Source organism: Arachis hypogaea, chromosome 9, assembly GCF_003086295.3.
Source record: "Arachis hypogaea cultivar Tifrunner chromosome 9, arahy.Tifrunner.gnm2.J5K5, whole genome shotgun sequence".
Lineage (NCBI taxonomy): Eukaryota > Viridiplantae > Streptophyta > Magnoliopsida > Fabales > Fabaceae > Arachis > Arachis hypogaea.
In genome coordinates this window covers 111,600,169-111,625,772 of record NC_092044.1, presented here as the reverse complement: position 1 = coordinate 111,625,772, position 25,604 = coordinate 111,600,169, and the positions used below count along the sequence as shown (strand labels likewise).

At 35.1% G+C, this 25,604-nt stretch overlaps 3 protein-coding genes and 1 pseudogene across 3 annotated transcripts; all 4 read right to left on the bottom strand.

Moving 5' to 3' along the window:
- Positions 1–1,472: 1,472 nt before the first annotated feature.
- LOC112709516 (cysteine-rich receptor-like protein kinase 29) lies at positions 1,473–6,945 on the bottom strand (annotated as a pseudogene).
- A 5,540-nt stretch (positions 6,946–12,485) lies between these two features.
- Positions 12,486–15,401, bottom strand: LOC112711870 (cysteine-rich receptor-like protein kinase 29). Its single transcript, XM_025764599.2, has 7 exons — positions 14,530–15,401; positions 14,222–14,353; positions 13,922–14,061; positions 13,625–13,835; positions 13,287–13,524; positions 13,009–13,159; positions 12,486–12,887 (listed from the first exon to the last, which is right to left on the bottom strand). The coding sequence occupies exons 1-7, from the start codon at positions 15,365–15,367 to the stop codon at positions 12,549–12,551; spliced, it is 2,049 nt and encodes a 682-aa protein (XP_025620384.1). The 5' UTR covers positions 15,368–15,401; the 3' UTR covers positions 12,486–12,548.
- A 1,594-nt stretch (positions 15,402–16,995) lies between these two features.
- On the bottom strand, positions 16,996–19,928 carry LOC112711869 (cysteine-rich receptor-like protein kinase 26). Its single transcript, XM_025764596.3, has 7 exons — positions 19,029–19,928; positions 18,805–18,936; positions 18,501–18,661; positions 18,174–18,384; positions 17,818–18,055; positions 17,566–17,716; positions 16,996–17,476 (listed from the first exon to the last, which is right to left on the bottom strand). The coding sequence occupies exons 1-7, from the start codon at positions 19,843–19,845 to the stop codon at positions 17,129–17,131; spliced, it is 2,058 nt and encodes a 685-aa protein (XP_025620381.1). The 5' UTR covers positions 19,846–19,928; the 3' UTR covers positions 16,996–17,128.
- Positions 19,929–20,409: 481 nt separating this feature from the next.
- LOC114923973 (cysteine-rich receptor-like protein kinase 26) lies at positions 20,410–23,765 on the bottom strand. The gene is made up of 7 exons (XM_025764598.3): positions 22,713–23,765; positions 22,342–22,473; positions 21,978–22,105; positions 21,651–21,861; positions 21,304–21,541; positions 21,046–21,196; positions 20,410–20,948 (listed from the first exon to the last, which is right to left on the bottom strand). The coding sequence occupies exons 1-7, from the start codon at positions 23,548–23,550 to the stop codon at positions 20,676–20,678; spliced, it is 1,971 nt and encodes a 656-aa protein (XP_025620383.1). The 5' UTR covers positions 23,551–23,765; the 3' UTR covers positions 20,410–20,675.
- Positions 23,766–25,604: the final 1,839 nt, after the last annotated feature.

The following is a 25,604-nucleotide window of genomic DNA, read 5'->3' as shown; positions in this document are numbered from 1 at the left end:
AGTTTCTTAGTTTAACAAAAAATGAAAAAGAAGAGGGGTAGCAGTAGAATGAAACGCGTAGGTAGAATAAGTTAAGATGGCTTAGAATGTTAATACTTAATATAGAAGATTGAGGGAGATGAGGGAAGGAACAGAGACTAGTTCTAAGTCATTTTTTAGTTAGAGTGCAACAAATAGTTTAACAAAGAAAACAATAACGTATTCTTTATTTCCATCTAATAACCTTTGAAATTGGGAGGGTCAAAACAAGAAAAGGGAAGACTAATAATTAAGCACTAGTTTCCTGCTCTAGTATATCCCTTAAATTCTATCTTTGAAATAATCTACAAGTGTATTAGACATTTAGACGATGAGTAAATGATAATTTTTTATTATAAAAAATTTAAATATAGATAATTATAACCATAGAAGATATAAATCAACTTGATACGGTTAGATTAGTATAATAAATTTATCCATAAAATTCGGCAAAGTTACTCAACGAAATACTCAACATTTAAATTTTTTATAAATAAAAATGATAATTTATCCTAAACCAAAATATACATTATCAATTAAATCTTTGATAATTAAAAATATTATTTTTTAAAATTTTAATCTATAAATATATAAGGTCAACAACTAATCCGTCACGAAACTTTATTTCACACTAACTCACACACACTAAAGGTTCCATCACTACTCAATCATAGGTGAGATTCGAACTAACTCACACTGTCACACACATTAAAAGTTCCATCACTACTCAATCATAGCTGACGAGGCCAACATATTGGCCATTGGTGCAATACCTCCGCCACATTACGAACTTGTCTAAGTTTACAAAGAAAGGGAGCTATATATGTCATGGTCAGTTAGATTATCTTTTGGTGGGCCTAAGGCCTCCTTGTTTAATTTTAACAAAAACAATGATATTGAATTTCTCATGGTATAATAATTCACTATTAATATACACCCAAAATAATAATAATAATAATTCCTATTAATTATAGCATTATTTTACCCTATAAAAATAGTGATATTGAAAATTGGGCTGAGGTTTCAGACATGAATATGCAAAGGATTAGGAGACAAATCATCACCAGCATTATTGAATTCTTGTATCCATTATCAAGTGCTTCAATTCATGGATTAATGTTGGTACCACCAAAGTATTCTAGCTTCATTACTTTCTTTTCATAGATGAGCTAACGTGTAACAATAAAATGAATTCATAAGTCAACGCGAGACTTCATTTTTTCTTCCATTTCTAACGAAAATGGAACAGTAAATTGAAATGAGTATGAGTTAACCAAAATGATTGAATTCAAAACTTGCATTACAAGAAACAGAGACAGCAAACTGAACCACTTGATAGCACATTAATAAGACCATTGAAGTTGAAACCACAACCTCCGAGTAACAGAACATGAAACAAATAAAAAACAATGTTGAGTTTGGAAGAACACAAAACAAGACCTAACATAGAGAATCTAACGAGGATGGAGCTCAGTAAACGAAGCCTCATTTGCGCCTGATGCTGCTTGCAGAGCATAGTTTCTTGATTCACCTAATCTGCTGCTATTTGATAAATCTCCGGAATTATTCGTAATAACATATGCTGCTCTTGAAGGCATTGGAAGAGCGAGGGAGTCGCTATTAAGCATCACTACAACTGTAGCCATGGTTGGTCTATCAGCTAAATTCTCTTGAACGCATAACAATCCGATATGGATGCATCTCATTATTTGATATCCGAATCTACTATTCAATGTGGGATCTACAATATCAGAGGCTGAGTTAAAACCTTCCCTCCATTTTCTCCATGTCTGCAAGGTTTTTGTCAATACAAACAAGGATATTTATTTTTCTTTTCTTCAAATGTAAAATATTATGGACTATTTTAAGGTTAAGCAATTGGTACTTAAAAGATAGGAGTCTTACAAAGCTTATAAGATGTTCTACATACTCGCCGTTATGGATGTCTCCATTTTTGTGTCCGCTCACTATATCAAGAAGTAGTACTCCGAAACTAAAAACATCTGACTTTATTGAAAAAAGTCCATGTAATGCACTGCATATCAACAAAATTATAAACTCAGTTGAAGTTTTCTATTACTCTTGTTGCTGAGGGTATATATTGATTAGGAAAATAAAATTTATTTGTTTTTATGTATATCATAGTACTTACTAGGTTCCAACTATTCTAACTGTGTTTTCTTGAGTTTGATTCTCAACAAACAATCTTGCCATGCCAGTCTGCGATCTTTGGGTTCATTTGCTCATCTAAAAGTATGTTACTTGCTTTTATTTTTATATCGTAGTTGAGAATCCTCGTGTAGATAAAGAAGACCCCTAGCGATTCCGACTATAATTTTATATCGTACTTCCCAATGCAAAAGTAAACGTTTGATTGGATCTACATAATATTTTCAATAATGTTAACAATATTTTTTTTACTCTTCTTAAGAGATATAAATATAACAGAACTGCAGAGTAGCCAAGAAGAAGTTCTAAGTTACCAAATATGAAGTAATCAAGGCTTTTATTGGGAAGAAACTCGTAGACCAGTATCCTCTCTCCTGTTTCCAAACAAAAGCCAAGTAGCCTTACTAAATTTCGATGTTGAAGTTTTGCTACCAATAGCAGCTCATTCATAAATTCTATATCTCCTTGGTCAGTTCTAGACAATCTTTTGACCGCAACCTCTTTGCCATTTGGTAGCCTACCCTGAAAATATTCAAGAGTTTTGGTACTCAAACATAGTACTATTTGTTTTGATAAGGAAGCTATAACTAAGCCCAATCTTAGCTTTATCTACCTTATAGACAAGTCCAAATCCACCTTCTCCAAGCTTATTTTCAATTGAGAAGTTATTTGTAGCGTCCATGATGGTTTGAAAGTGGAATTGTAATGTTTCAATAGGTTCAATTTCATAGTCAGCTTCTGATGCACCTTGACCTGGGTAGGAATAGTAATAAGAATTATGAGAATTACAATCTAATACTTTTTCATTAGTTTTACTTTGTTTGTCTATGTATTGTTGATGAGGTTAATTAGTGAACAATCCAATACCACATTGTGGACATCACTTATTATTATTTAGACTTACTTTCAGAATACTTGGTTGGCTTCTTCTTCTTCCTTTTGAAGTAGATGCAGACAAAGGTGATGAACAGCACAATAACAAGGGAGACCATAGGCACAACTATGGCAGTCACAGTTGCTGATGATGAGTTGTTCTTTCCTGCAAAATCCAACTTATCATACTATTGCGAAACAATTTATTCCAAAAGCTTAAAATGGTAGTTAGAGCCATATAAATTGTTATATATCCAACACGCTGACATGAATAGTTATTTGTCTCACACTGAAGAACACATTCTATTAGATTGCATTGCATATAACTAAGCTAAAAACGAATTTAGAAACCTTGTTTGGGCGTAGCAGTGGCAGTAGGGGATGATGGAGCAGGAGAAAGAGATGGTTGAGGTGGCAGATCGCTTAGAGAATCAAAGTAAAGGTGTGTGTCATATCTAAGATTACAACTGGGGGTAAAAATTCTTGAACGTATCTTTCCATTACAGCAAGTTGGGATGTGGGAGATTCCTCCAGTCAAGCATTCATTGCATTCTAGCTCTGACAAATCATTAGTGCACTGTACATGAGCATACACGGTTTGAAATCCTGCCCCTACTTTGGCTTCTCCTGCAGCAAACTTGATCAGAGATTCACCAGAAATTGCAGCAGCTTTGCTTCTTAGGCTTTGCATCAAGTCTGCAGCAACTTGGTTGAACTCATTCGCATCATTACATTCTTTTTGTTATATTTCTCCCACCGATTGGAGTCCATGATCCCAAATATGGACCGGTTCGAGTAGCGCAACATGCAGTAATCATACCAGCCTGTTGCCTCCTTCTGGTTTGGACAAACATTTGGCAGAAGGATTCTTGAATCGTTCAAACAGCTAAGGCAATCTTCTTTAGTAACAAATGTAAAATTGAAGGTTCAGCTACGTTTGACATAGGAATAGAGGTTCTGTTCTTTTAGATTTATAATATCAACTTTCAGTCTTCTATCATAATTCTTGCTAGTGCCCAGGATCTCAAGTATGCTTTCATTCAGTTTAAAATCATCATTGTTATCAAATATCAAACATTAACCTGGAGCAAGTGGGACGAATCACCATCCTTACTACTACTTAGATATCACAGACATATATTTGTTCAAAGCTCCATAATTAAACTCATTAATCATAATTCTTCTTTTCCATTCTATACCCAGAGAAAGTGGACAACATCGCTGCCTAATACCCGGGGTCACACATCACATTCATTTACAAACCCTCATTTCTATACTTCCTCAATCACAATTCATTACTTCAAGTCTTTTTTCATCAACAAGTTATCATATTTCCTAACTTCTTCTCGTTACTAGGAATACTATAAAAATTTAGGATTTAAAAGATGAAAATGGAGGTTTAGAGGTTTGAAATTCGGTTTTAGAAACACGAAAACTCATTTTTGCTGAAGACAGGGTCATGCGTGCGCGTCGTCCATGCGCACGCGTGGGAAGCGGAAAAAGAGAGTGACGCGTGGCGTCGTTCATGCGCACGTATGAAAAGCAGAGAGGTAGGGAGACGCGTACGTGTGGGTGCGTTTTGTGCTCCGCGCACAAAACCGGCACGGTACCTGATGATTGGATTTTTGACGGTTTAGAATTTCACAAATGAAATCTCGTTGAAGTATAGTCTCTAAACCAACAATAATCCTCTCATACAAAAATTTGTTTGTCACAAGTACAAACCCCTAAAATCTATAAACCGAAGTATTTAAACATCGGGTCGTCTCTCAAAGGACTTGCAGGGTAGTGTTCTTGTTATTGGTTATGGACTTGTTTATTTTGGGGTTTCGGATGAGAAATATGAATAGTAAATGGTAAGAAAACTTTATTAACAAAATGGTCTTGGCAAGGTTTGGTTGTCAAGGATCTTCATCATTATCACTAGCCACAAGTATGGTAGTTGCAAGGATTAATCCCACTTAGTCATCCTTAAATCAATTAACAAAGGAAAGTCAAGTGAGTTATATCAATCCTAGTCCATAAATCTCAGCTTTCCACTAATTGGATTAATGAAGGCTAGAGTTAATGGCTATCAACTATCAATCAATTGGACACTAGAAACTCAAGAAATCCTAAGTCACCTTCTCAAGCCAAGAATATAGAATTCTACTCTAACATCCTCTCAAGCATTTCATCAAATACTTGGAGGGTAATGAAAGAAAGCATTTTTATTTGTAAGAATAAAAGGAATCAACAACTAACAATTACAAAGAATTAACAAAACAACAATCAACAACATCACAATCACATGAATTATCTCAAATTGCATTATTAAAAGAAAACAAAAGAACAAAAATATCTCAATTATAAAACCTAGAAACAAAATAAGAGAAATTACAACAAGAGGATAGGGATAGAAAGAAGAACCAAAGTGTAGCAATCATCAATTGAAGGTAGAAGTAGAAGGAGACTTGAATTAAACCTAGAACTATGAGATCCTAATCTAACCCTAATTCCTAATCCTAATTATAGAGAGAAGAGAGAGCTTCTCTCTCTCTAACTCTAACTACTTCTAAAGCTAAACTATAACTAATGATCAAAAGTATGTTGTTTCCTCTTCAATCCTTGGCTTAAATAGCATCAGAAATGAGTTGGATTGAGCCCACAAGGCTTCTAAAATCGCTGGCCACGTGTTGCATTAAGTGGGTCATGTGCCACCATCGGTGCGTCCGCGTACCATGCGCGTGCGCGCCCCTATGCGCGATGCAACTATGGCAAATCTTATATCGTTTCGAAGCCCCGGATGTTAGCTTTCCAACCCAACTAGAACCGCATCAATTGGACCTTTGTAGCTCAAGTTATGGTCAATTAAGTGCGAAGATGTCAGCTTGACAGCTTTTGCGATTCCTTTATTTCTTCATGAGTTCTCCATTTCTACATGCTTTTCCTTCATTCCCTTGATCCAATCTTTGCCTTCTAAATCTAAAATCACTTAGCAAACATATCAAGGCATCTACTAGAATCAAAGTGAATTAAATTTAGCTATTTTGAGTCCTAAAAAGCACGTTTTCACTCTTAAGCACAATTAAGGGAGAATATCAAAAACCATGCTATTTCATTGAATAAATGTGGGTAAAAGGTGATAAAATCTCCAAAAATCAATACAGGATAAACTCTACAAATGGGGTTTATCAGTACCATCACAACTCTCTGGTTTTTCTACTACGCACCTGCATCAATACAGCGACGCGTACGCGTTGGCCAGGCGCACGCGTGGGGAGTAAAAATTGTGAGTGACACGTGCGCGTCGAGCATGCGTGCGCGTGGGAGTACGATTTACCAAAAATTTTACTAAGTTTAAAAAGCTGTAGGATTACATTTTCAAACCCCAAACTTCTGACGGGCATAACTTTTTCGTTTCAAATCATTTTCCATCTGTTCTTCAAACGACATAAACATCTCGGATCCAATTTTATTTCTAAACAAGTTTGACACAAATTAGGGATCCAGAGACCAAATTATGCTCCGTTAAAGTAGACCAAAAACCACAATTTCATACAAACCCACAAAATTCTATTTTCAAAACAAACCAATTTCAACCCTTTTCAAAACCAATCAAAACTTATCAAAATCAATCTCAAGCATCATCAACTCATATTTTCAACATTCTTATTAAATTCACAATCCACCAATCCACCATTTTGACCAATCTCAATCAAATAACTCAATTTCAAACAAAATACCATATCCTATATCTTTCCTCATTCCAAGTTCCAACAATACCGATTCCATCAACCTCGAATACATATAAATCCATATCATCATGTACAACTCACATGCATTATCAACAAAGACATCAATTCCACCCTCAAAACCAATAACCACATAATCCATACAATTCATTGTAACCAAATAACAACAATCACAATTCCATTCAATTTGAAACATCAATCACACAATACATTCATCAACTTACCGTTCTTACCTCTTCTGGCCTTCGGCCCAAATCACACGGCCTCCGGCCCAGTATTCATCTATTTAACATATATATAGCTCATAATCACATAATTCACTACCTAATACCAATTCCAACAACACATCAACTTACACCAACACACAATTTACATTTCAATCATCAATTACCACAACATGTCATCTACACATATCCAATCCAATCCAAGTACACAATCCAAACCTAATCTTAGGAGCATCTAACCTAGAAATTTACATTACAACACACGGTACTTAAATAAAACTTAAACGTACATTGTTAATGGTGGTTCACACCCACACTTGAGCCTCTTTCACAAGGACACCCACAATTGAATCTCCACCTTCAAGCTCACCCAAGAGTTTCACAAGCCAATTCAAGTTTTCAAGGGCACCAAAATCTCACCAAAAAACTCTCAACCCACTGAGTTTTGTGATGAACATCACCAATGACTCATACTAGAGCACCCATAAACAACCAAAATTACAAGATTTTCTCAAAATCCAAATCAAATTCGAATTTAAAGGGAAAAACAAAAACTAGGCAGAGGATAGTCGAATACTCACCATAAAACTTAGATATAATTGTAGAGGATGAGAAGAGTGATACGTAGCTACAAATGGCTTGTCAATTGGAGCTCCAAAGAGAAAGTTATAGTGATTTGAAGTTTGGAAAGCTAGGTTTTCTTTCCTTTTTCTCTCTATCTGCCCCTCCCTCTCATTTTTAGGGTTTATGAGCTGAAATGCTCATAACTAAGGTTTATATATGTTGGGTCTTGGGCCCACTTGGGCCTGATTCACTTGGTTTAGTCTGTTGGCCTAATATTGGACCAAAACCTCTATGATTAGAGTTTTAAATCGTATTTTAAATATTTCTATATTCTCAAATTATAAATTGTTATTTCTTAACCTTATTCACTTATAATTAATTTCCTCAACTATAGTACCAGACAGATCTCAGCCGGTACTGCTGGTCAAATTTTCAGTGCGCATTTTTACGCAGAAAACTATGTTTTTCGACTCAGAAATATTCACTGAATCCAAATATCATATTTAAATTATCAAATTCCAATTGCTAAATTTTTTAACTATATTTACTCCTATTTAATTTATTATTTAATTAATTACGGTTTGACCGGATTTTACACAAAACTCACCCGTTTTTTTAAATATTTTCAGGAACAAATACTTGACTATGTAAGACTTTCTATTCAAGAGTAACAATCTGCAATGAGTATTTATTCTTTGTCGAGTTCCTAGATTGAAGGTTGTGGTAGGCTTAGAGAAGGGGGTTGAATCTATGCCTTCTTTTTTGGTTGCTGTTATTGCCCTTTTAAAATAAATCTGCAGTTTTGATTCTGTTTGAACTCAGCAGCGAAAATTTATGAGACAATTTATTTTTGTCTCATGAATATTAGAAAACAGAACACAGCAGAGAAGAGAAAAGCTAACACCAGCATGTATCCTGGTTCGGTTGCCTTGTGCTATGCAACCTACATCCAGTCTCTTCCACAACTATGGAAGAATTTCACTATAGTTAACAGTATTACATACACCAATAACACAGGATTGACCCAATCCTTTCACACTCAAGTTCTAACCTAACTTGACATTGGCTATGCTAATACCTAACCATACCTCTTAGTGCTAACCCAACTAAGAAAGGGATGCCTTACAAGTACAAGATACAAGACACTTAACCATCCTAAAGAAATCTAAAAATAACTCTAGGCTCTTCTCTCAAGTGTTTCACTTAGCCTTTTTCCACTCATGGCTTTTTCCTGAGCTATCTCACAATGCCTTTTCTCACAAGAAATTACAGAAAGATAAACTTAGAAAAGTACATTACACTCAGTAAAACATGAAGGAGATTGACTTCATCAATAGCCTCTATGCTATGCGAAAAACCAGATTAGCAAGCCTCTGATTCAGTTCTTCATACTGGCGGAATGCACCTTTGATTAGGTTACATTATCCAGTTAGTTGAACTTCTTCAAAGAGCTCTTCTCTGAACAAAACCTCAATTCTCTGGTTTTCTCTCCTTGCCCTCTGAATGACCAGCCAGCTTCATTTATCTCCTTGCAAGTTACTTGGTTCTTCTTCCAAGGTCAACACCTTGAGCCTTGAGCTTCACCAACCCATAGGCTCACTTTTCCTTCTTAAACAACAAAGTAGGGCCTTTGCTTCTGACTCCTCCAACTTGACCGAAAGCCAGGAAGGAGTAACCGAATTTGTCTTCCAATGGTCGACTAAATCCGAACCATAGAGATGCAACTTGGTCCCCAAGAATCTCTAGTGACCGTGGATTTGTAGCAGTGATGAACAGAGATCAACTTTCCCTTGAATGCCATTTTCGGATAGAGAAGAAAGATGGGAAGAAGAGAGGAAGATCTGATGCATGCAAGATGAGATGGATTACCTTTAACCTAAGCTTGATTTGGATTAGATTTTCTGCTTTAGCTTCTGTGCTTCAAGCTTAAACTTTCTCTTTTTTGCTTCTTTAGTTACTGGCTTATGGAGGAAGCTTTTTCTTTCTTTCTCTTTCTTACTTTTCTGAAACTTGATTTGACTTGATTTGAGAGGAGAGGAACGTTGCTTTGATTGGAGCAAGATGGAGGAAATTGAAATTAAGCTGGGTTTGATTCGGGTATCCATCTGAGCAACCTATCTGACTTCTTTCTTTTCTTTTTCTTGGGCTTCTATTTTGTTTTCAGCCCATTATTCTTTTCTGTTTGTTTTTCATTTCCTTTGAGCTATTAACATTTGGCCTACAACAATAAACAATTAGTTTATGGGTAGATATAAATAATCAACACTTAATTATTTATTTTGCCCAAAAATAATGTTTGTCATCACTTAATTTATTTAGTTAATTTTTTAACTCAACATAGATGTATATGCTCCATATGTCACAAGCAGGATTCAACCATTCTTAATTATTTTAATTTTTGTTAAAATATATAACTATTTATTTTAAAACTTGTAAACTATTTGTAATTTCTTATTCAACTTATATTTAAATCTGTTAGACTTGCTATGGGATTATTTTTCTGAGAGACGGTCATGGCGTATTTTGGAGCCTGACATACTAAGAGAAGATTATTAATTGATAATTTAATACGTTTTTTTTTACATAAAAATCAGTTATATTTTAAATTATCAGCAATTTATATAATAATGGTGCATCTTTTTTATAACCCACGGATAGGGTCGGGTACCTCTGGGTTAAGAACGAATAGGGTTAGGGTTGGAATATTTTTAATTCGGGTAGGATATGGTTGAATTTATATAAAAATTTTAACCTTCGGATAAAATTAGAGTTGAATCTAAACCCTACCATATCCTACCAATTGTCACCCTAATGGATGAGCGAACGTGTGATAATAAAATCAATTCACAATAAGTTTAAGACTAACCATATCTCCAACGTTGCATGAAGTATGGAGAAAAAGGAATAAAATGAAATGAGTACGAGTTAACTGTCATTGCCCAAATCAAGCTATGACTGGCACTCAAGGGACAAGTCTCTTAGTAAGCCAAACGACTAAATTTTTAGAAAAACGGACATAATCTCTTCTATTTCTAGGACCTTATCAACATAAATATTAACTTCCTGTATCAATAATAAACATCTATTTCCAAAAACGACAACAACAACATATTCCAATTATATCCACAACCAAATATATCCAAAATACGCATCATATATATATCAAGTTGATAACTAGAGTATATAGTTAAATCCATAAGTCTTACATAACCAAATTATAATTACTATCTAAACAGTTCAAAATTCAAAATAACATAACCCACACAAGGATTTTGCCTGTGGCATATGAAGCATTGATATAATCTAGATTTTGAGCAAAGGTTCCATTACATAATTACTTAGCTCTTGAAAAGAAGAAAGACTCACCGAAATAACTAAGATCTACTGAGGGGCAGTTAGAATGGAACCTGGAATGACACTTGTATCTGAAAAACTTAGGAATATAATAGGATAAGTTTTGTAACTCAGTAGACAAACATTATATCTATAACCGACACGAGACCATACAAATTTTACCATGAAAATTATATTTCTTTCCAAAGATGAGGAATTCATATTAATCAATTATGTAAACAATAGATAAATAATTAAGCGGAATGAACTAAAATGAGAGTTCTCATTTCAGAAGTCAAATCAAATCAAATATTACACACTTGGTCACTTGGAGCGGCTCCACCTCTAAGCGTAGCCATTTTCTCTAGTGTGCTTGTACGGTATAACAGATTCAACGTGTGGCCTACACGTTAGGCTAGCAATGCCCCTACTAACTAAGGTTTGAGCCAGATGCATTTAGTTTAACGTCATAACCGCCGTTAACTACAATTTTCTAGTTAGTCTCCCAAACCAATCTAAACCAAATCACATATAACAATTTCTAATACTTGTAACATATTACTAAATTTCATAAAAATAGAGTACATATAAGAATGCATATAAAAAATTTAATTAAAATTTAACAAATACAAATAAGAAAATAAGTATGTAGAGAATATATAAATATCGTTTTATGTGTATTTTTATAAAATTATGAGTTTTTCAGAAATCGATATCCATTTCAATTATTCAAAAATCACAACAATCAAATAATTTTAAATGCTAAAAATAATGATTTAATTTAAATATGAATAATAGTATACTTAAAAACAATTATAGACATAATATCCACTTACAACTTGATTTTAAGAAACTGGAAGCAACTCTGAGTGTGTTAACGAGCTACCAAATGATGTCCAATAATTCTAAAGCTCTAAAAATATGACAATAATGATATTTGTGAGTTACTAATGTTGTCAATTAACATAATCTTATTCACTTTGATAAAAGTTCCAAATTTCATAATCTTAATAACCCTAATTCGGATTTTGCTATATCCACAGGTATAGAGATGACAAAAATTGGAGATATAACTAATTATTGAGTCAAAGAGTTATTTTGAGGTCTCAATAATAACCGAAACTCAAAAGTTGAATCCTTCCTTTACTCATTAAGATGAACTCTTTTATTTAGGATCGTGAAAACTAAATTTTTTTTTTGTTATAAATGATGTATTAAAATAGAGATAAAATAGAAATATAAAATAAAATTTAGTGTGTGTGGTTGAAATAAAAATTTTTGAAATGAAGAAAATAGGATAAAAGAGAAAATAAAGGGAAGGAGAGGGTTTGTTGTTTCTCGTATGAAAGAATGAAAAAAAGAAACGAGAGATAGAGAGGGATAAGGAGCTCGAGAGAGTTCAAAAAGAGAAAAAAGGAGATTAAGTGGGACATGTGCCCCCCACGTGCTACTCTCTCTCTTTTTTTTTTTTGTTACTATATTAACCAAAATTATTGAATTCAAAACTTGCATTACAAGAAATAGAGACAACAGTCACGAGACCAGAGCCACAACCTCCGAGTAAAGAACATGAAACAAATAAAAAGTAATATTGAGTTTGGAAGAACACAAAACAGGACCCAACGTAGAGAATCTAACGAGGATGAGGATCAGTAATCGAAGCCTCATTTGCTCCTGATGATGTTTGCAGAGCATAGTTTCCTGATTCACCTAATCTTCTTCCATTCGATAAATCTCCGGCATTATTCATAGTAACATATGCTGCTTTTGAAGGGATGGGAAGAATGACCGATTCACTATTAAGCATCATTACAACCGTAGCCATGGTTGGTCTATCAGCTACATTTTCTTGAACACATAACAATCCAATATGGATGCATCTCGTTATTTCATTTCTGAATCTACTACTATAAAATGTTTGATCTACAATATCTGAGGCTGAGTCAGATCCTTCCATCCATTTTTTCCAAGTCTGCAAGGTTTTGGACAATAGAAACAAGGTTCTTTATTTTTCTTTTATCTTTTCTTCAAATGTAAAATATTATGGACTATTTTAAAGTTAAGAAATTGTTACTCGAGGATAGGAGTCTTACAAAGCTTATTAGATGTTCTACGTACTCGCCATTATGAATGTCTCCATTTTTGTGTCCGCTCACTATCTCAAGAAGCAGTACACCGAAACTAAAAACATCTGATTTTATTGAAAAATGTCCATGCAATGCATATTCGGGTGCCATATATCCACTGTATGTCAACACAATTATAAACCCAGTTAGATTGAGATAGCATAAAATTTTCTTTTACTCTTGTTGCTGAGGGTATATAGTAATTAGGAAAATTTATTTGCTCTTAGGTATATCATAGTACTTACTGGGTTCCAACCACTCTAAGTGTGCTTCCTCGAGTTTGATTCTCAATAAACAACCTTGCCATACCAAAATCTGATATCTTTGCATTCATTTTCTCATCTAAGAGTATGTTACTTGCTTTTAGATCACGATGGATAATACGCAATTGAGAATCCTCGTGTAGATAAAGAAGACCTCGAGCGATTCCTTCTATAATCTTATAGCGTACTTCCCAATCCAAAAGTAAACGCTTCACTGGATCTACATAATATTTCAATAATGTTGATAATATTTCTTTATTCTTTTAAGAGATATGAAAGTAACAGAAACGCAGAGTAGCCAAGAGGAAATTCTAAGTTACCAAATATGAAGTAATCAAGGCTTTTATTGGGAAGAAACTCGTAGACCAGTATCCTCTCTCCTATTTCCAAACAAAAGCCAAGTAGCCTTGCTAAATTTCGATGTTGAAGCTTTGCTACCAATAGCAGCTCATTCTTGAATTCTATATCTCCTTGTTCAGAATTCCTTGACAATCTTTTGATAGCAACCTCTTCGCCATTTGGTAGTCTACCCTGAAAATATACAAGAGTTTTTGTAAAACATAGTACTATTTGTTTTGATAGAGGCTATAACTAAGCTCAACCTGAGCTTTATCTACCTTGTAGACAATTCCAAATCCACCTTCTCCAAGCTTATTTGCAACTGAGAAGTTATTTGTAGCGTCCATGATGGTTTGAAAGTCGAATTGTAATGTCTCAATAGGTTCAATTTCATAGTCAGCTTCTGATTCACCTTGAGCTGGGTAAGAATAGTAAGAAGAATTATGAGAATGAAAAAATCTAATCAATTAGGCGAATTCAAGTATTATTAGTTTTTTGTCTATATATTGTTGATGAGGTTAAGTAGTGAACAATTCAATACCACATTGTAGGCACCACTTATTATTATTTAGACTTACTTTCAAAATACTTGGTTGGTTTCTTCTTCCTTCTGAAATAGATGCAGACAAAGGTTATGAGCAGCAGAATAATAAGGGAGACGACCGGCACAACTATGGCAATCACAGTTGTTGATGATGAGTTGCTCTTTCCTGCAAAATCCAATGTAGAAACCATTTATTTAAAAAGTTCAAGCAGTTAGATAGAAACACATGAATTGTTATATATCTAACACAGCTTTTAAATAGATTCACATAAATAGATAGATATCTAACACTAAATGAGACATTCTATTGCATTTCATGTAACTAAAAATAAATTTAGAAACCTTGTTTGAGCGTAGCAGTGGCAGTAGTGGATGATGGAGCAGGAGAAAGAGATGATTGAGGTGAGAGAACGCTTAGAGAATCAAAGTAAGGCGTTGTGTCATATCTAAGATTACAACTGGGGGTAAAAATTCTTACACGTACGGTTCCATTACAGCAATCTGGGATGGTGGAGATTCTTTCAGCCAAGCAATCATTGCATTCTAGCTCAGACAGATCATTAGTGCACTGTACATGAGCATACACGTGTTCAAATCCCGCCGCTACGCTGGCATTTCCTGCAGCAAACTTGACCTGAGAATCACCAGAAATTGCAGCAGCTTTGCTTCTTAGACTTTGCATCAAATCTGCAGTAACTTGGTTGAACTCATTCACATTATTTACATGCATGTTGTTATGTATCGCCCACCAATTGGAGTCCATGATCCCAAATATGGACCGGTTCGAGTAGCGCAACATGCAGTAATCATACCACCCTGTTGCCTCCTTCTGGTTTGGACAAACATTTGGCAGAAGGATTCTTGAATCGTTCAAACAGCTAAGGCAATGGTCTTTAGTAACATCTCCTCTGCACATCCAGATCAGGTTAACTTTGTCTGTGCTTTTGCCATTGGAGACATTGTAGAATTGGTAGTTGTTGCTGGTTCCAATGATAGAAGAGAGGTTGGACAAAAGGGTATTGAGGTTTGAACTGTAGGTACTGTTAGCTGTGTTGTTACCATTGTTGTCTTTACAGAGATAGTGTACAAAATCTGGTTGGGAGGTGGCTAGAGACGTGAAGATGACAAGGACAGAAAGAAGTAAGAGCAAGTTTTCAGAAGCTATGGTCATGGCAGCCATCGTTTATGACCTTCATGAAACAAATGGAAAATTGAAGGAATAGAGGTTCCCTTCTTTTTCATTTATAATATCAACTTTCTGTCTACTTGTTCTTTGAAACAGCAATGAACTTTCCAATAATAATAATAATATTATTATTATTATTATTATTATTATTATTATTATTATTATTATTATTATTATTAATTTAAGTAGCATCCAGTGGAAAGCTTGAGAAAATCAAAGGAAGTGGAGATATATTGAGATGGTTCAATGGAAAGTGGAATTAAATTAATTGAATTATTGATATGAAAAGGAAAACTCTAAGAAAGGGATGAAATAAGCCGCATGATGCAAGTTGGTTAAAAGTTAAAGGAAAAGTATAGGTAACAAACAAGATTTTTGAACAATGTGTAACAATATGAATTAATAAGGTTAAAAGAGTAAATTTGATTAGTAGCATTAAATTAAAGTGTAGTGTATTTTCATTTGATTGGTGGTTGTTCATGTTGTTCAAAATTTTCATTGTTCCTCTAACACTTCCCAAAGTTAAAACAATAACCTCGTGGCAAGTGCAACCCCGGAAGGAGAGGGCAAGTTTGACCAAGAAAATAAAAGAAATCACAACTACATTATTATTAAATAATGTTATATATTTAAGTTTTTTTATTAACTAAATCCAATCAAATTCGTCTAACATAACAAAAATTATTATGACTAATATTATTCTCAATATTATTTAATTTTATTAAATTTAATTCATAAAAAGACTTAGATATATAGCATTACTCCTTATTATTTGATATATTTAGTTGTTCTTGCATGTGATGGGCCAGACTGAATCATATGATTCATATCTAACGAGGATGTATGCTACTGATTAAGGCCTCATTTGTTGATGCTTCAATGGAGTTAACTTTGAGCTCAATTGATGCTGTTTCCCCATAACGCCACTCTGAAAATTGGATATTTGATGAGCATTTATTATTCTCCATCAAAAAAGCAGGCTGCATGGGAACTGGCAGATAGAAGGACTGGTTGCCAAGCATAAATCTGATATCAAACAGTTTGATTTGTGTGAATTAAACAGAAGCTAACCCAATTTTAGGGTTCTATTATGTGTCCAAAAGAGTATTATTAGATTTGAGATCACGGTGAATAATTCTCTTATAGATAAAAATGACCTTATGCAAATCGTTCAACTATTTTTTTTATGAAAAATACACAGAATAAACTTTTAGGTTTTAAGTAACATTAACCAACTCTTAGTAAACCTTCCAAACAACACAAGCATGAAACCATTAACTATCTAATGATTCTACGCCTCCAACAGCTGTTTAATTTGACACCCAAGTCAACTCACGCCGGACCAGACCTTTGTTTACCAGAATTTTTTTTTAATTTCCACTCTTCTTGTTTTCTTCTTTTTTTTTTTTGGTGAACAACATTCTTCTTCTTGTTTTCTTTAACTACGCGTACAAAATTATGTAAGAAAAAATAAAATTAAAATGTAATTTTATGTATCAGACAAATTCTCCATTATAAATATTTCGATTTTTCTTTATATTAGTGATAATGCAACTGACAAGAGTCTCAAACACTATAATTAAATTGGTTACGTTTAGGTTTGGATTACGAAATAGGAGTCGTTCGTTTTCAACCTTCTTTTTCATACTCTTCTCTTTAATCTTCTTTATACAACTTAACTGAATGACTACAAGTATTGAACAAGAGAATCTTGATCAAGTTTATTCTCAGTACAATCCAAAACAAGTTTCACGTCTAGCGAGGAAATGGCTCGGTAATGGAAGCTTCATTCTCCGATGCTTTCACAGATTGGTTACCTGATTCAGTTGAACCTCTTGTCTCCGAATTGTACTCTTCTGAATGGATGTCTGATAAACTTCTATTATTATGAATCAAGAGACCAGGTTGTGAAGGCAATGGAAGAGTAACAGAGTGGCTGTTAAGCATGATTATAACTGAAGCCATAGTTGGTCTGTCAGCTACATTTTCCTGAACACAAAGCAAGCCAATGTGGATACATCTCATTATTTCATTTCTTGATCCATCAGTAATTGTTGGATCAACAATGTTTGATGCTGTCCCTTCTCTCCAGCTTCTCCATGCCTGCAAAGTCAAGCTCAATCTTGATTTAATCTTTTCAACTTTGTAAATTTAAACTTGGATGATAGGTAATGGAAAGAAGCTTTACTTACAAAGCTCACTATGTCCTCTGCATTCTCCCCTCGACGAACACTACTGTTCTTCTGGCCGATTATAATCTCTAGAACTAGTACACCAAAACTATATACGTCGGACTTTGTTGAAAATTGTCCACGAAATGCATATTCAGGCGCCATGTATCCACTGTGTGCCAACATGAGCACAACTCAATTAGCTTTGGATGGTAAAAACATTGATTGGTACAATTAACTAGTACTGACATGTTCTTAACTTCTTATACTTACTAAGTTCCAACGATTCTACTTGTTTTGCCTTGAGTTTGATCCACGGCAAATAGTCTTGCTAAGCCGAAATCTGATATTTTTGGGTTCATTTCTGTATCTAAAAGAATGTTGCTTGCTTTGAGATCACGATGAATGATTCTCAAACGGGAATCCTCGTGAAGGTAAAGTAAACCTCGAGCAATGCCTCCTATGATTTTGTACCTCCTTTTCCAATCCAATTGTGCGCGTTTGATTTGGTCTACAAACCAAAGCCAATATATAATCTTCTAGAGTATTCAGAATGTTTATGCACTATGCAGAAAAAATGAACTAACAGATATACAGTCCAAACAAACAAGCAAAAGTTGTGGACTTACCAAATATGAAGAAATCAAGGCTTTTATTGGGAACATATTCATAAATCAGTAACCTTTCTCTTCTTTCCAAACAACAGCCAAGTATCCTAACCAAGTTTCGGTGCTGAAGCTTGGCCACTAACATCACTTCATTCTTAAACTCTAAATCTCCCTGCAAAGAATTTATGGACAATCTTTTGACTGCAACCTCCTGCCCATTGGAGAGCCTTCCCTGGAAAATTTGAGTTTGATGAAAGTAATTTAGAGTCTACAACATGTCAATATCTATTCAAGCCTACATCAACGTGGATAGGACGAATATTTCAATGTAGGATTGTTGTATTTTACCTTGTAAACAGGTCCAAATCCACCTTGTCCTAACTTATTCTCATCAGAAAAGTTGTTGGTAGCGGCCATGATGGTGGCAAAGTCCAACTGCAGTGTCTCAGATGATCTAAATTCATCACTGTCTTCAGCTTTAACTGGTGATATGTTGAGATCAGTGCGTGCTGCAAATGGAATTAAAGTTCATTTAGATTGTCTTCTTATTATCAATGTTATCTGTTTTCACAAAAGTCATCGCTTCTTGTTCTTTGAAACACATGAATGAAGTTGATGATATCCAAGAAACTGTTTTTCTCCTACAGTTTACCTTCAACTTGTGTTGGCGACCGCATCCTCCTCCTTCTTAAATAGATGCAAATAAGGATGATCAATATAACCAAAGCAGTAATTGGCACAACTATTGCTATTACTACATTTCGTGATGTGTTGCTGCTCTTTCCTGCAAAAAAGCAGAAAATAATTCTGGTTTTTCAAGTACTAGTTCATTGCCATGATCAACTTTTAAGCAGGATATGGTATCTAATTACATACCTTGTGTTAAATCCGTATCAGTAGATGAGGGATGAGTAGCAGAATCTGGCGCTGGTGCTGGTGGAGGTGTAACATTTGCAAGGTCATAGAAGGGGTATATCTCATACCTGAAGTTACAGCTAGGTTCCAAAATTCTACCACCTTTCTTGCTATCACAACACTGGGGGATTTCTGTGATAGCCTGAATCAAACAAGCATAGCAGTCTTGCTGAGACAAATCAGGCGTACACTGCACTAGACCATAGACTGTTTGGAAGCCTGGTCCTTTCGAACTTGATGCAGCAAATTTTCGCTCCGAGTTCCCAGATGCAGCCTTGCCTATTAGATCATTTAGAAGGGTATCCAACACTTTGTTGAACTCATCAACATCTGTTGCATTTCCACTGTTCCTCATGGAGAAACTAGGATTAGCTTCCATTCTGTTAAATATTGATGATCGGTTTGAGTAGCGAAGCATGCACTTGTCATACCAACCAATTGCTTCCTTTTGATTTGGACAGAGTCTTGTGAGTAGGACTCTTGAATCATTGAGGCAGCTAAGGCAATCATTTTGCTTCACATCTCCTCTGCATAGCCCTATCGCGTTGACTCTGTCGTTGTCTTCGCCATAAGAGAAGTTGTAGAAGCCATAATTAATGTTTTTGTTGGAAGAAAGGTTGGACAAAAGGGTGTTAAGGTTTCTGCTGTAGGGACTATTTGCAGTGTAATTGCCATTGTCATCTATACAGAAGGAGTATAGAAAGTTTGGCTGCGCTTTGGGTTGAGGTAAGAGTATGATAAGGATACAAAGAAATAATAGCATTCTGGAAAGTGCCATGCCTATGGTTTTTGCTCCAATTTAAGGTGATGACTGTGGAAGAGTGCTTTTATTTGGTGCTGGGGAAGTGATTCAAGTTTTCTCCATTTCTTGTATATATATATATGTAGTTAACAGACTTATTAAACAATGAATTTTCTTGCACTAGTTCAACACGTTGGTAAGTAGTAAGCTATAATATGGACATTAAATTTTGGAGCTTATAATTTTCATTTTTATTTTGTGTATATATAATAAGAAGCTTCTTTGAAAAAAAGAGGGTATGACCAGATCTTGCTTTAGAAACTAAACAAAATAAAATGAGAACCGTATTTCACGGTTTAACTTGTTTAAGTGATGTGGACTTTGAATATTCTTAATGAGGAAAGTAGATGAATACGACAGGAGTGCATAATGGTTGGTTGATCATTGAAGACACCACTACTCCTCTCTTTGTCAAAGTAAACCCACCTTTCTAAATTTATTTCGTTCCTTGTCATTTCTTTCTTGTTTTTAAATGCAACTTGATACCTTTGGTTTTCTTCTTTTTAATTATAAACAGTGAAAGATTATGGATGATTTATATTTTCCGACAAATAATCCGAATTAATCTCTGTTTACTCTTGAGGTTAATTGCAGTGTATGTAGGATTACAACTTGTTAAGAGCCTTAGGAATCTGTGGCAACAATCAATTTGTTTTTGGAAGTTAAACTTCGTACATACTTGTAAATTAAATAATAAAGAATGCCACTTGTTACACTTCATGTACAAAAATCAGTACATAAAGTGCACTAGAATGTGACCTTAATCACTAAATTCATTAGCATATACAATTTGTTTCTTCTGTGCTTCAATCAGTTTCCCTTGAACTATACTCCCATGATGGAATAGTTGATAAACCTCTGCTGTCCACAAGAAATGGAGGCTTTGATGGCACTGGAAGAGTGAGAGAATGGCTGTTAAGCATGAGCACAATAGAAGCCATGTTTGGTCTATCAGCTAAATTTTCCTGAATACACAGTAAACCAATGTGGATACATCTCAGTATTTCATTTCTTGAACCATTATTCATTGTGTGATCTATAATGTTTGATGCTGTTCCGTCCCTCCAATTTTTCCATGCCTGCAAGGATTCATATTCACACTCTTTTAGTTTCAACAATTTCACCTCAACTGGTACCAAAAATGAAAATTGTGAGAAGAAGGAAGAGACTACTTACAAAGCTTATTAGGTCCTCCACATCCTCTCCCTTGTGGAAGCCACTATTTTTCTGGCCACTTACTATCTCTAGAACCATTACGCCAAAACTAAAGACATCTGATTTCACAGAGAATTGTCCTTGCATTATATACTCAGGTGCCATGTATCCACTACATTCCAATATGTTTAACTTCAATTAGGAAAAAAAATACTAGATGCTATTTATGTTTCTAAGTACTGAACAAAACAAAATAACCTTAGATATTATAGAACTTACTATGTTCCAACAACTCTATTTGTGTTCCCTTGAGTTTGATCCACAAGAAACAATCTTGCCATGCCAAAATCTGATATTTTCGGATTCATTTCTTCGTCTAAAAGGATGTTACTTGCTTTAAGGTCACGATGAATAATACGCAGACGCGAATCCTCGTGAAGATAAAGAAGGCCTTTAGCAATGCCTCCAATGATTTTGTATCTCTTTTCCCAATCCAGATGAGCGCGTTTGATTGGATCTGCAAATCGAACCCAAGGTATATGCATATGCACAATTAAGTACTTGACCATTCAAGAGAACTGAAATGTCACCAAGGTAGAATCCAATGAAGAAAAGTTCTAACTTACCAAATATGAAGTAATCAAGACTTTTATTAGGAACAAACTCATAAACCAGTAATCTTTCTTTTCTTTCCAAGCAAAAACCAAGTAGCCTAACTAAATTGCGGTGCTGAAGCTTGGCCACTAACAGCACTTCATTCTTAAATTCTGTATCTCCTTGTCCTGAATTCATTGACAGCCTTTTGACTGCAATTTCTCTTCCATTAGAAAGCTTACCCTGAAAATATATTAGTCAGATACATGTAATTTTGGTGCTAACAATCTGTGAGTAGCACTTTTTGAGACTAGTTTATAATTTACATTTAAATGAAAGAAAACACTGTATATTCTTACCTTGTAAACAGGTCCAAATCCTCCTCGTCCTAGCTTATTTTCTTCTGAAAAGTTATTTGTAGCCGTTCTAATGGTGTCAAAGTTGAATTGCAATGAATCAATAGGTTCAATTTCATTGTCAACTTCAGCTGTACATGGAAAAAGAGTATAAGTGCTTAACCAATCTCATTTCTTGAAAGGAAGACTTAAGATTTGCAGGAGCAAATTAGTGAAACATGATGGCTAATGATAAATTTCACCCCCCTTTCTTTGTTGGTAGCCAATAGCTTATGTTATTGTTAGCTGTAGAGAAACTACTGAATTTTGAGTGAAATTTTGTCTTGATTCTAAATAAGGAATCATAAGAAAACAAAGATTGTCTTACTGTCATTGTGATTGTGAAAACTTCTCTTGCGCTTCCTTGCTCTTATGAAGATGCAAACAGAGATGAGCAGTACTAAAACGACGAAAATCGGCACTACCACTGCAATGACAATACCTGTTGAATTGCTCTTTCCTGCAGATATAAAAATCATGTTGAGGGCTGACTATGATGCTCAACGCTAAGCTGAAAATTGGAAACTAAAAGACCTTTATCACAGGTTGAAGCTTAGCAAATCCATTTATGTTTTCCTTCACCAACTTGAAAAAGAAATGAACCAACAAAAAGTATAACAAAAATTTGAACAGCCAACCCAACTTGGATGGGGCTTGATTGATGCTTTGACTATTTCAGTTTAAGCATATAAGAGGTACCTTTGGTAGAAGTGGCATTAGTATTGGTGACTGGAGGAGGAGGAGATTCTTTTGATGGCGAAGACGGAGAAGCATCAGCTGTAGAGTCATAGAAAGGTGAAGTATCAAATCTAAGATTGCAGCTTGGTTTTCCAATTCTGCACTTTGTTAAGCCATAACAACGATCATTAATATTTGAGATGGCCCTGACCAAGCAATCATCACATTCTTGCTCTGATAAATCAGGTGTGCATTGCAGAAGAGCAAATATAGTCTGGAAGCTTGGTCCGGCCGCGCTTCCTGCAGCATACTTTTTAAGGGAATCACCTGATGAAGCATTGGTTCTAAGGCTTTCCAGCAAGTTCCTAAGCACTTGAATGAACTGATTCATATCAGTTGCATTGATTCCAACCCACAGAAAGTAGGTAGGGTCAGGTTCCATGGTGTCAAATATGGACCGGTTCGAATAGCGCAACATGCAGTTGTCATACCAACCTATAGCCTCCTTCTGATTCGGACAACGATGCATCAGAAGGACTCTGGAATCATTGAGACAACTGCGGCAAGATTCCGGCTTAACATCTCCTCTACACATCCCGATTGCATTAACTTTGTCAGAGCCTTGTCCCTGAGAGAAGTTGTAGAAGCCATAATCAACTTCTGTATTTGAAGACAAAGTGGACAAAAGAGTGTTGAGGTTGGTGTGGTAGGCACTGTTTTCTGTGTAGTTTCCTTTATCATTCATGCAAAAATGGTACAGGAAGCTTGGCTGAGCTGTAATATGAGAAATAAGCGTAAAAAGAAGACAAAGAAGTAGAGAAATCACTCTTGAACTTGAAGGTGCCATAGCCATAGCCATTGCAATTTAAGAATTATTATTATCTAGTCTCTATTTTGTAACATTGTGGACATTGAGTAATAGAAGATTATTACAAGTTAAGAGGTTCTTTGAAACAATCTTCCGCGGAATCTTGCATGCTTGTTTTAGTGTTGCAAAAGTCCAAACTATGGTTTAAAATATCTATATAAAAATCATAGACTTTAAGAGAATATTACTGATTTATACCTTAACATGAAATATTCACCGAAGAGACAGTATAAAAAACTAAAAGTCCATCCACACAATGCCGTGGGGTATTTTCCACTTACAAAGTTGACCAGAATGCAAACCGTGTAAACCACAAAGGAAAGAGAGAGAAAATAAATAAAGATTGGCATTGACCACGTAAACACTTTCAAGAAGCTTGATTGCCAGATCACAAGAATTGTTTTGCTATCTCATTTCTTTTTGCATGCAATGGTAATTTTTATTTCACTACATAGAATGTAAGTCCAACTCTTGGAATTGTGAAACGTGGCCTAGTTTTCCAATCCTTTCATATTTAATAGTTAGCAAACTTAAAAGGCAACATCAAAATATGATATGAATAAGCTCCAGTTGACTAATTCAATCCATCTTCATTTCAACGACAGTTAAATCACTGAAATAATAGTACCAAAAATAGTGGTTGATAGAGACCAGACTGGTAGATGACAATCTTTGGAAATCCCTTCATTGATTTGATCCTTTCATCGCCAACCTTGCTCACAAATTTGTTTTATTTATTTGAGTATATACCCATTTTGGTCCTCAAAGAATTTTAAACCAGACACTTTAGTCCCCAACTAAAATTAATTACTCAATTAGTCCCTAACAATTAACTCCGTCAGTTACACAGGTCCTTTACTCCGTTAACTCTAACGGAGGACAAAATAATTCCTGACAACTCTAATAGGGGACAAAAATGGTCCCTGATCTCCTTTATTTGGAAACAACACTGTTCTTTCCCAATTTCCATCATATCTCGCATAACACTAACAATCTAATATTGTAACTTCAAGCTACACAATGCATACTCTATAACTTTAATGTTCATAAGGAAAAAAATCCTCAACTTATTCTCAACCAATTCATACTCAGGAAACTAATGACTATGTCTATCGACTACTTATCGTCTTCGATGGATCCTATGAATCTAGACAGCAATTCTGATTTGTTAAGACTCGTCGTCGTTGTTGTCATCTCCCTTCTCCTCTGCCCTATCATCTCCATGACACCACATTGTCCACCACTCCGATCGCTTCCTTCAGCTTCTTCTCCGAACCAATGTTCAGTAATCGCTTCAGTTTTCATATGAGCGGCAACAACGACATTGCTCGTTCTACTGATAGCTTAGATGCGAGTTGAAGCTGTCTGCCAACTTGGACTCCGAGAAAGAAAGAATGAAGCACTCGGTGTCTATTTCAAATGAGAATTTGCATATGATGTCGAAAGAGAATCTTTTCATAATGTCCTAATGTCCAACAATCTATATTGCTTGCCGGAGAGTGGAGAAAGGCGTGCCCTTGGGTAGTTGTGGAACTTGGTCTTGAGGATATCGTGGACGTTGTCAGGGTTGGAGGTGATGTTATCGAAGACGTGAAAGTGGATGCTTCTGGTGGACTTAGGAAGCGTGTTGTCCATAACATGTTGAGGTAGGTGCGACACGTGTGGCAATTACACCATGGCTTAATCTTGAAGCTAAAGAGGAGGAAGAAAAAGATGAAAAAGAAGAAAAAGAAGACTGTGAAGGTGAAGAAGGAGAGTATGAATATTAGTGTTATGCGAGATATAATAAAAATTGGGGAAGAACAGTGTCGTTTTCGAATAAAGGGATCAATGATCATTTTGTTCTTTATTAGAGTTATGAGCGATCATTTTATCCTTGTTAGAGTTGTCAGGGACCATTTTGTCTTCCGTTAGAGTTGACGGAGTCAAGGACCTAAGTGACTGACAGAATTAATTGTTAGGGACCAATTGAGTAATTAATTTTAGTTGAGGACTAAAATGTCTGGTTTAAAATTTTTTGAGAACCAAAATAGATATATACTCAA

What these genes read in the sequence shown, in the direction of transcription:
- LOC112711869 (XM_025764596.3), bottom strand. Translation starts at nt 19,845, where the DNA reads ATGGCACTTTCCAGAATGCTATTATTTCTTTGTATCCTTATCATACTC. An exon ending in TGATACGGATTTAACACAAG is followed by an intron (nt 18,937 to 19,028) that starts GTATGTAATTAG and finishes GCTTTTTTGCAG; the next exon opens with GAAAGAGCAGCAACACATCA. An exon ending in GATTTGGACCTGTTTACAAG is followed by an intron (nt 18,385 to 18,500) that starts GTAAAATACAAC and finishes CAAATTTTCCAG; the next exon opens with GGAAGGCTCTCCAATGGGCA.
- LOC112711870 (XM_025764599.2), bottom strand. Translation starts at nt 15,367, where the DNA reads ATGGCTGCCATGACCATAGCTTCTGAAAACTTGCTCTTACTTCTTTCT. An exon ending in CACTGCTACGCTCAAACAAG is followed by an intron (nt 14,354 to 14,529) that starts GTTTCTAAATTT and finishes TGGATTTTGCAG; the next exon opens with GAAAGAGCAACTCATCATCA. An exon ending in CCTTGATTACTTCATATTTG is followed by an intron (nt 13,525 to 13,624) that starts GTAACTTAGAAT and finishes AATATTATGTAG; the next exon opens with ATCCAGTGAAGCGTTTACTT.
- LOC114923973 (XM_025764598.3), bottom strand. Translation starts at nt 23,550, where the DNA reads ATGGCTATGGCTATGGCACCTTCAAGTTCAAGAGTGATTTCTCTACTT. An exon ending in GATTTGGACCTGTTTACAAG is followed by an intron (nt 21,862 to 21,977) that starts GTAAGAATATAC and finishes ATATATTTTCAG; the next exon opens with GGTAAGCTTTCTAATGGAAG. An exon ending in TGGAGGACCTAATAAGCTTT is followed by an intron (nt 20,949 to 21,045) that starts GTAAGTAGTCTC and finishes GAATCCTTGCAG; the next exon opens with GCATGGAAAAATTGGAGGGA.